This window comes from Mangifera indica, chromosome 7 (assembly GCF_011075055.1).
Source record: "Mangifera indica cultivar Alphonso chromosome 7, CATAS_Mindica_2.1, whole genome shotgun sequence".
In the NCBI taxonomy this organism is placed as follows: Eukaryota; Viridiplantae; Streptophyta; class Magnoliopsida; order Sapindales; family Anacardiaceae; genus Mangifera; species Mangifera indica.
Genome location: NC_058143.1, coordinates 4,938,300 through 4,949,969, shown reverse-complemented (window position 1 = coordinate 4,949,969; position 11,670 = coordinate 4,938,300). Strand labels below are relative to the sequence as shown.

The following is an 11,670-nucleotide window of genomic DNA, read 5'->3' as shown; positions in this document are numbered from 1 at the left end:
AGGTTTATTATGACTTCTATAGTATACATTTCACGCACATAAGGAACAAGTGATGGTGGGGGTTAAATACATTTTTCCATGTGCACCATACACAACATGCATAGTAAGGGTTATTGAAATTCTACCATGTGTCTAGCTATAAGTATGCGTAATACACATAGTGGAAGTAGCTTAATAACAATTTACCATGCATTAATAATAGGCATGCATAATACACATACTCAAGGGCTATGACATTTTACCATGAGTGAAATATAAATATGCGTAATAACATTATATGGTATTCATGGTGTAACACCCTTTTTAGAAGTACTATCCTCTGGAGGGAAGCATTACAAAACTTGACTATTTGAGCATGAACTTAACATAAATCCTCATTGAAGTATTCATAATTTGTAAATACCATAAATACCAATACAAAAATATTACATATGAAAGCATACAAAGAATATTTGAATAAAGTAACCATACACTCCATAAACCAACTAGTATGTAACATATATAAATAGTCTACACATATCCACAAACATAAGCTCAAAGTGAATAATACATAATATCTAAATAATTGACAATGATGTCCTTATGTCTTACACTGCGCTAACCCTTTTGCATAACAGTCATCATGATCACTTGTTACCTGTAAAAGATGAAAAGTAAATGAGTGAGTGATAATCACTTAATAAATTGGATACTCTACTTTAACTTATACCTAATCTACATTTTGCCCTTGACTTAATCCATATTAAACAAGTCATCAGGAGTCCAACTTTAGACTCCATACCTTAATGATGTGGAACTTACATTACACACTTAATTTAGGATCTCTTTTAGTCCTATTTGGCTATTTCAAGGAACTTTAAGGTCCTATACAATCATCTATAGGTTCTCTCAGGATCCTAACTTAAATGGTTCTTTAAGCTCATAAATACTTGGGTGAAAGCACTTAACTTTAATTTTAACTTTAAACTGTATCATTTGTGAAGATCAAACTAACTCAAGACAAAGATCCTATACATTGGCCATATGAGTCATATACCATACAATCTTATTTCCCTACACATACTATTAGACGACAATATAATAACTCAGACCTACTATAGTCCACTACATTTTGCTACAGGCGATTGTGTTCTATTATAAACTACTACACCTACTATGGGTGATACCTAACAATGAGCATGTGTAAAGAGTATCTCATGGTCAAACTAACTAGGCGATCATGAAAACCTATTTATGTATCTTGAGCCAAGAACTAACCTCAGGCTTATAAGTTACTTTTAACTTAACATCAGTTTTCTCACTTTCTTGACATGTTTCAATAACACCATATACCCTATATATCTTTACTATCCTTTGAGACATTCTATGACATTTAACTTTAATACTTAATGTAAACTTATTTCTCACTTCGGTGTATGGTCATACACCATCGAAAGCATAATCACGTGTCCTTCTTTTTATGCATGACTTTACCTTTCATAGGTAACTTTGGTCATGCCATAGTGCATAGGCGTACATATTAGGTACATATGGTTACGTCCTTAGCATGAATGTTCACTAGCTTTTCCTCACAGTTGAGCTAAAAACTTAGAGATAATATCATGATTTCATCTTGTGAATAGTTATACACCGGTTTTGTATAATCATTCACCACGACCTAGTCTACATTTAAAAAATGGATATATGTGTCCCTTACATAGGCATTCGCCAATCATCAAAAATTTCTACTATTAGGTGTATAGACATGCATGGCTTCATGCATAACCATGCAATGTATTATTTTTGTAATTATAAAGTATGTCATAGTTGTGTCTATCCTTGGGATGGGTGTGCATGCATATATGTGAAACCTATTTCACTTATTTCTATTAGTTTTTGATATAAATATTCACAACATATTCTAATTACCATATACAATTTAGTCATCTACATATTTACACAAAAAACCTTTAATACATGGTGAACTCAAATCATATCATTCTTGAATTATAACCATCATAAATAACATGATTACATACAAAGAGACTGAGATCTAAACCTTTACTTACTTGGTCAACTGAGCAATAAGATTTATTACCAATTTTCTTCTTTTTCTTCTTTTTGACTTACTATAAAAGGTCATCGGATGCCAAATCCTTTTTGTTGCACTAAAACACTCTCACACTTGGTGTTGGATAAAAATACATTTAATAAAAAAAGGGATATGATCCCTCAATGTGTGATACCATGCAATTATATAAATATTTTCCTGAATTAACTATATGAGCATGCATCCTAAGCTTACATGAGCATGCATCCTAAGCAAGCACTACCATGCATCATTTTACATTTTACGACACAACACGTTATCCACATGACTAATATGGTATTAGATGAATGTGCGCATAACTTTCATGAATAGTTATTCATCAACTTAATGAATCAAAGAAAACATGTGTTTTAATTCCTAACTCATATTACATCTATTTATAGTCAATATATATAAAAAAAGACTATTTTACCCTTGAGGCATTCATGTGGGTGTAACAATTCCTCTCTTTTATCGAAATTCCATCCTTAAAATTCTTGTGAAAGAGCTTGGGATGTTAGCTCTGCATGTCCTACTCCACCTATCAGATAACCTCATCAATTTTATGATTCGTAGTAATGAAACACCGAATACATTATAAATACCGTATATTGATTAGTAGGATATGCATATATTTTAGTTCCTTAACATTTTTGTCCAATATTTGCACTAACATTTTCACATAACTCAAATTGCTTACTAATTCTATCTCATTGGTTCTTAACACATGCAACATATCTACAAAGTACTTCCGTAGTAATGAAACACCAAATACATTATGGATACGGTCTATACTCGCTAGCAATGTAAACTTGTAAGCTACATTATCAACTTGCTCTATTATCTCATATGGGTTGATATATCTTGGAGCCAATTTACCATTTTTTTAAACCTTATGACATGTTTGTATGGGGTTATTCTAACAAAAACTTTATCATCCATACTACTCCAAATCTCAATATTTTTGATCGACATAACTTTTCAGTTGATCTTAGGCTAGTCTCATGCTCTGTCTAATCATCCAAGCATCCCTAATCATCCTTTAGGTCTTTTCCAACCCAATTGATCGTGTTAATGAGCTTCTCTTACCCATATCATCTTAACGTATAGAAGAATGACACTTCCTAATATACAATGTCTTATAGGATGTCATTTTAATCATTGTCCGATAACTATTATTATAAGCAAACTTTATCAGAGATAATAGCTTAACCTAACTTGCCTTATGGTCTGGACATTAAGCCCTTAAAATGTCTTCTAGCACTTGGTTGTATCGGGTTAACTATAGGTTTGGGGATTGTAAGTAATCTTGAAAATGAAGTTCATACCTAGTGACCTCTGTAAACTTTTCTAAAACATTGGCATAAATCATGCGCCTCTATTTAACAAAACTATCTTAAACACCACATGCAACCTTACTATCCCTATTATATATAATTGATTCAACTTATTTGTATAAGTCATGTCTTTCACTAATAAGAAATGTGATCTATAGCATATTAAAACCCTATTGTACCTTCAGGAGCCTTACAACAAATCCATGGATATATACTCCTATTTTCACTCTAATACACTTAGAGGCTATAATAATTATGATGGTCAAATATTCAACCTTGACCTACTAGCATATGAGACACTTGGCTATGAATTTGCTTATATCCTTTTTCATTATTGACCACCAGGAACTCCTCCTTAAGTCTTAATACATCTTTACACTTCTGGGATGGGTCGTGTAAAGTGCATTATACACTTCTGCTAGAATCCTTTACCTCAACTCCTCTTCCATTAAATATATTTAAAATGATAAGTGTTCAGAGATGGGTGTTACATCTCTACTGGGAAGCCCTTCAATAGGAGGCAACAAATATAAAGCATCATATGCTCTAAAAAGTATTTAGGATCCCCTATCTAAGGGCACCTAACCATTGTTTGTTTTATCATAAGTTATAATCATTTGAGAAGCAAGCGTTCTTTGATTTGACTAGAAATTAGAGGGATTAGTGTCCATAATCTTGCTGTTGGGATGGCTTATACGATTCTTTTGTTTTTGTGTCAAGGATGACACGTTGAGAATTAGTATCATTTCATCAACTGGTGACTTGAGTAATACATTCACAATTGGAGTCATGACATGAGTAAACTTACACTTGAGAAATTAGAAATGGTGTATAAGGAAAATAGCACACTACTTAAAATTAAGGGACCTTTTTACTTTAGAGGGTCATAAACATGTCACAATTGAGTATTTCTACCATGTATGTTATCTGCTTTTGGTAGGTTAAATTCTTGCACTAGAGAGACACCTATACATTAAATTTTTGCTTGATCATGGTGCAAACCTTTTGTTAGGTATGTCTATATATGTATGGGAACATGACTATTTGGGATCTTTTTGTGGAAAGTTTTGAAAAGGATATTTTACTTAATGTCGACACATCAATAAATTTATTTTCCTTTTGGAAGACGTGGAAGAGTAATATGTCTAAGATTGATGATAAATTGAGATGTTTGGCGAAAGGGCCATTTCTTTAATGTCAAACTACTGATAAGATTTCTTATCATCAACTAATTTATGCTATCTAGAGTCTGACATAAGATAGACTACAATAATGGTAGTAAAGATTAGTTAATTAGTCTTGATATTCACTACGATCTTTAAAGGAAATATATTTTAGAAGACCATGAGCTTTCAATATTATAGCTAATGTTAGATTTGAAGTGAGTTTGTTCGAACTTGATATGAGCTTTGCTCGAATGAACCCAATCTCGAGCTTGACATATACAAACTCAAGCCCAAACCCAATCTAAAATATATTTAAAACTTTTTTTTAAGATGTCATCAAGCCATAAGGGAACCAAATTTGAGATAGCAAGTTTAACGAGCCCAAGCCAAGTTCGACTTGTCTACAAGAACCCAAACCGAACACAAACTTTTGATCCATGAAGTGAGCCAAACATGAATGAGTTATACTCTAGGCTTGGCAAGCCAGAGCCCAAGCTTGAACTAAGCCCCTCCAAAGATGAGTTTTACCTTATTCGGACTCAGTTTGGCTGAAATCTAGCCCTAATTGTAAACCCTCAAAATTGCTTACCCTCATTAATCATGACTACCTATCATCTCCAACTATAAAAACAATGTGGCATTTCACATTGCTAGAGAAGGAAAGGTGAAATGATAGTTTTATCTAATGAGTTCCTTTAAATTTAACACCAAGTTAAATACATGATAACAACTTTTAAGAGAAGCCTAGTTAGTAAATATGAGAATGAGGAAAAAAAAAGAAAACATTACAAAAATTATAATAGTATGATATGGCAAAAAATAAAAAGTATATTTGTAAAAATACTTTTTAAATTTGGATACAAAAGAGATATAAAATGCGTATATACAATCTTAATCCAAAACATAACATAGCCAATTAAATGAGAGAGATAGAAAAATATTTATTATACTACTATCATTCAAGTTCAAAATTTTCCTTTCAATAGAATAATGAAGACCAAAATATATTATTGCAAGACTACTGATATAAAACTGACAAAGTAATAAGTTTCTCACTTTGATCAAGTCACTGATGTAAATTTTTGTTTCCTAGTGTCAATAAATTAAATGATGGAATGATGAATCAATGGTAAGAAAAAAACGAAAAGAAAAAGTGGAAGTGTTTGAAATTTTCAATTTTGGAAGAAAATGAGTGTAACAATTCATTGCTTGGGTTTAGTTTGTAGATATACTATGTAAAACGATGTCATTTTGTATACTGTAAAATAGTGCCGTTTTGTTCTTTGTAAAAGAAAAAAATTCAAAGATATGACAATAATTTATATGATTGTTTAATACAAAAAATATATAAAATAAGTATTGTATATTCACTTTTGATCTAAAGATACAACCAAACATGTTTAAAACCATAAAATCAACTAACAAAAGAAAAATAGAAAGTATTAAAGAAGCCCGGGCCGTAGGTGGCCCAACCCAGGTTTGGCACCCCCTAAACATATGTCAGACCTAGACTGCAGTCTCGAAAATTAGGCTAGAGCATACGTTTGCCTAGGCTCAGGTTTTGGCAGGGAAGTCTGGATGTGCCTAAAGTCTGGGAAAAATTCCTAAAACCCTTTAAAATAAACAAATTTTAGGAAGCTTCTTAAACTATCCAACTACCTGAATAAACTATAATACTAATTGTACTCAGAAGTGTGCAACTGAAAAAAACCCATACTATCTCTCTTATTTGTATATGAGAGTGTCAAAAAAGGAGGCAACTAGACGTGCATTTTTGAACTTGAAAAAATAATTAAAGAGTTGGCACTCACCGGCAATCGTTAATAAGGAGAGTTTGACCACTGGTTGATCTTGATGGATGTATTTGTATGGTGCCGCAGCGAGCGAGATTCTGATGGCATGTTTGTTAATGTTATATCTTTCAAAGTAGTAACATTTTCCAACCCTTGAATAGATGTCAATTTTGTGCAGCTTCTGAGCTCGATTTCTCTGAGGCAAGGCATGGCTTCTTTCTCAATTTTCCAACATTCCACTGCTTGTAGCTTCCAAAGTTTCAAGACCTGAAGTTTGGGAAATTCTCCAGATTTACATTCTATTTTTTTACCCGCGTAGGAATCAGCAAAAAGCCTGAGGATGTTCAGTTCAGGCAACTCCCCTAGTATTCCCATTGGGTCGTCTGTTATGCCCGACAGCAACAAAGTTAACCTCCTGAGGTTTGGAGGGAAGAAATTTTTTAATTCTGCATAACTCCGTGGTACTAATCTGCCTCTCAAATACAGGTCATTTAGCCTGTACAAGCTTTTCATGTCTCTGAATTCAAATCCAGATAGTTTATCATCTAAGTTTGCCAGCTTCAAGTTCAACGATTGAAGTGTAGTAAGTCCAGAAGCCCACTCATATATTTTTTCTCCATAAGGTGCTGACGCGGACAAACTTCTGAACTTCAGCTTTAGCTTTCTGAGGAATGTCAGCTTTTTCAGAGATTCCATTAGAAATGGATCATATTCGTTTATAGTTAGCCCCCATAAAGTGCGCATGTTCTTTAGACGAAATAATTTGCGAGGAAATTGCCGAAAAATCCGGTCACAATAGAGATGTTCCAGCCTTTGTGCAGCGAAGCTAGGTATTCCTCTTAGAAAGTTGGTTAAGTGCGTGCGCTTCAAATCTAAAGTCTTCAAATCTGGTAATTTCCACACAGAATGTGGAAGGTACTCAATAAAAGTTGATCTCAAGCCTAGATACCTCAACAGCAACAGTTTTTCCACAAAATAATATCCTATCTCAGGCTTGTGTACACCCTCAAGATCAAGCACTTTTAGCAAGCGAAAGCTCCTATTAGAAATAGAGGAGTTGAGAAAGAATTCAATTCCTACAGTACCTGGGCCTCGTATTTGGGAGTCAAAAGCAACATAAGAACGTACATGGCGAAGATGATGAGGATGATTTGAAGATGACTTGATGTCATTCAAGTAAAGTGAAAGTCGCCGAACAACAATTTGGTTGGATGTATGAGATGAATTTTGTGGATTGTAAACGAACCCCAGATCCGATGCTTTTTGACAGAAGGCATCATATACAACTCTGGGGATGCGACATGATTTTGGACATCCACCATATCTCCATTTAGTTACTTGAATCAAGTTTCTGATAACTAGTTCTTCAAAGTACATCTCTGCAACATCTTCCGGGTCTATATTCTGATAATGAGAGTCAAATGATGTCGTAAATCCTTCAGCACACCACAGATGAATCAACCTCCTCACAGGGATCTCAAATGCTATAGGAAAAAGCATCAAGTAAAGAAAACATGATTTTACTTGTGCAGGTAAATCTTGATAGCTTAAAGCTAACACATCTCCCCTGAAATTAGTAATTGCACGCTCAATCACTTTTGACCACTTATCATGGTTTCCTTCATTAGTAGACAACAAACTTCCAAGCACCACCACTTGTAAAGATAAACCACCACTTAGAATATTTTGGATTTGCTCCTTGAACTCTATGACCTTCGACTCATCTTCTGATTCTGATAGTGCCTTCTTTGAGAACAATTTCCAGGCATTCTCGGGGTTTAATCTGCGTACACGTAAAGCTGAATGAGTAGCCTCCGACAGTAAAAAACTTTTCTTGCGAGTAGTGATAATTACTCTGCTATCATGAGATGATGAGGAACAAAGAGCAGCTTGGAGAGATTGAGAAACTTGGAACGCCTCGATATCATCAACGACAATAAGATGCCTGGCCGTTTTTAGGACTTCAGTAAGCTTAGCCATTACTTCTTCATCTGACATTACTGCTTCCAGGAAGAACCCATCCGGATGAATTTGATTTAGTATGTCCATGAACACATCTCTAGCTTTGGAAACATTAGAGGCATGAACCCAAGCACGTTGGGTGAAATGTTGCTTCACATCAGGTCTATTGTATACACTTTTTGCCAAAGTTGTTTTGCCGGAGCCTCCCTCACCAACAACTCCTATGACTTGAGTGGACTGACCTCGATCATCGTCATCGGGTTTGGGAATTAACCGAGCTACCAATTCCTCTATTTGTTGTTCAACACCAACAACATCTGTTTCCTCCTTTAAACAAAAATCAGCAATTCTTTCCCAGGCTCTGTAATTTTCAAAGTTGGTTTGAATTGAGAAGCCAACACTGCCTTCATTTTCAGTTTGACAGCATAAGGCCTGGAGATCAATTTCCAGTTCCTTCATCTCATTGGTGCTAAAAAATGGCCTCAAGCGCATGGAAGGCTGCAATCTTTCTCTCTCTTTCTGCAATCTTTCTCTCTCTTTCTGCAATCTTTTTTCTCTCTCTTTCTGCAATCTTTCTCTCTTTTTCTGCAATCTTTCTCTCTCTTTCTGCAATCTTTCTCCTTCTTTTAAATATTCTTTTGTTCGCATTTCCTGTCTCCCAAATTGAATGTACACTGATTTTCTTTCTTCGCGATTCCAGAATCTCTTTCTGTAATTATCCACTCTCCGTCTCTGCAACTCTTCGCGCTCTTTCAGCAACTCATCGCGCTCTTTCAGCAACTCTTCGCCCAACTCTTCGCCCTCTTTCAGCAACTCTTCGCTCTCTTTCAGCAACTCTTCGCCCTCTTTCCGCAACTCTTCGCTACACTCAAGCAACTCTTTGCTTCTATTGTTGTCATCCATCAAATAATCTATAGAGTCAAGCAATCTCAGTCTCTGTTCATTTAATTTTCTTCTCAAACTCTTCGATTTCCTCGTAAGCCCGGTGTCAATGCAATCCTCTGCGGAATAAACTGCTTGCAGAAGCTCGGTCATCTTCTGCTCACTTGTTGGATGATCCTGTAAGAAGAGTTGATTGTTTTTTATGAGAAATTCTTTCAACAAATGGAGCTGTTTTCCAATCAGGGTTTGAACTGTTGTTGATTCAGTATTTTTCATTTTTTCAATCAAACTAGAAACAATAATTCCAGCATCCATGGATTAAAATATTTGTTGAAAGGAAAGAAAAAGAGACTTATTTGTTTAAGTGTATCTGCTCTTCCTTTCTTGTATTGTCTAGGATGAGAAACAAAGGTGTAATACTCTGGTTTCTTGCTTTTTTTTGTTTTTTTCTTCCCCTAATCTTCCACCTCAAGGCTATTCTTTACTGCTTCACAAACAATGTAGCATCCATTACTTTTTCTTGAAAGCAAAATAAAGAATATAATATTTCCTTTGTTATGTATTCTTTAATTTTGCTTTGGGAAATCTAAACTTTTCTTTTCTATGACAAGATAATATTTTTCATTGCAAGTATTCCTTGAGAGACTTTAATCAAATATGGTTGTGACCTTATATGGACAACTGATTGATGCCTTTCTACATCATATCTTATCTACATGTACAAAAGAGAATATAATAATTAGTTGTTTAATTAATTAATTAGATTTATTTTGATTATGAATTATAATTAAATGAATAACTGATTATGTTATAATGTTTGGTATAACTTATGATGATTGAATTATGAGTAACTATAATCTAGTAATGATATTTTGACAAAATACTTAAAAGCTTATTATTTGCCTTATAGTGTTCAATATGTCTAATAATTTCACTTTTGGATTAGATATGTAAAAAGATCATTAAATCTAATAATTCAAGAAAAAAAGTTACTCTTACTAGCTGTTGGATTAGACCCATATTATGTAATTTTAAGTATATAATTGGGTACATAAATTATGTATCATTATGTGATACTTGATTGAAAATTAATTAATCATATTACTTGTTTCATTTGTGAATTTTTCAATAAAACTAGAAACAATTATTCCAGCATCCATGGATCAAATTACTTGTTTAAAGGAAAGAAAAAGAGTCTTATTTGTTTAAGTATTTCTGCCCTTCCATTCATTCATACTGTTGTTTAAGTCTTTTTTTTTTTTTAATTTAAAAATCTTCCATCACAAGGTTATGTTCTATTATTTCACAAACAATATAGCATCGATTACTTTTTCTTGTTAGCAAATTAAAGAAAATAACTTTTGCTTTGCCATATATTCTTTAATTTTGATTCGGGAAATCTAATTTTTCTTTTCCATGACAAGATAATACTTTTGGTACGCCATGTTTGCCGAGAGACTTTAATCAAATATATACGATTCCAATCTTATATGAACAATTTATAAATTCTTCCTACATCATACCATATCTTTGTTTTAGAAAGAGAATATCATAATCAATTAATTAATTAGTTAGTCTTATAATTATTAGATTATGATTACGAACTATAATTAATTGAATAATTGATTACACCATAATGTTTGATACAACTTATGATCATTGGAGCATGAATAATTATAATCAAATAATGATTGTTTGACATAATCTAAAAAGCTAATTATTAACCTTAAAATGATCTATATACTTAATAATTTAGCTTTTGGATTTAGATATGTACAAAATTCATTAAATATAATAATTAAAAAAAATTTAATTTTTTTATTTTTTTATTAGAACAATGTTATATGCATCCAATTTTGAATATTTAATTAAATATCTAAATAATATTTTATCATATAATTAGACTACTTTATTCTTAATTTAAAATTTCTAGATATCTCATCAGATCAGATATCCAAAATTGGATGTATATAGTTTTATTATTTAAATTATGACTTTAATCATTAATAAATATGATGATAATCAATAATTAGATTATTCATATAAGTTATCTTAAATGTCAAGATCTGATAATTTGGATTAAATAAGTTATACTAAATAGACATACACGTCTGACATAGCTTAAAATGGCTAAATTATGATTATGAATTATGATCATAAAAATAGTTGATTATATGATAATTTATATGAGAAAGTGAGGTGTAATACTATATGATAGTTTCTTATTTCTTTTTTCATCTTCTGTCACAAGGCTATGTTTTTCTGTTGCACAAACAATGTAGCATTGATTACTTTTTCTTGGAAGCAAAGTAAATAATATAACTTTTGCTTTGTTACATATTCTTTAATTTTGTTTTGGGGAATCTAATTTTTCCTTTTTATGACAAGATAATACTTTTGATAGGATATGATTGTTAAGAGACTTTAATAAGATGTGATTGTAACTTTATATGAGCAGCTGA

At 32.7% G+C, this 11,670-nt stretch overlaps 1 protein-coding gene across 1 annotated transcript; it reads right to left on the bottom strand.

Moving 5' to 3' along the window:
* Nucleotides 1–484: 484 nt before the first annotated feature.
* LOC123220149 (probable disease resistance RPP8-like protein 2) lies at nt 485–9,610 on the bottom strand. Its single transcript, XM_044642179.1, has 2 exons — nt 6,383–9,610; nt 485–637 (listed from the first exon to the last, which is right to left on the bottom strand). Exon 1 carries the CDS (start codon nt 9,521–9,523, stop codon nt 6,392–6,394), a length of 3,132 nt encoding a protein of 1,043 aa, XP_044498114.1. The 5' UTR covers nt 9,524–9,610; the 3' UTR covers nt 485–637; nt 6,383–6,391.
* Nucleotides 9,611–11,670: the final 2,060 nt, after the last annotated feature.

Bases quoted from the DNA above. Each gene is read 5' to 3' on its own strand.
- LOC123220149 (XM_044642179.1), bottom strand. From the start codon at position 9,523: ATGGATGCTGGAATTATTGTTTCTAGTTTGATTGAAAAAATGAAAAAT.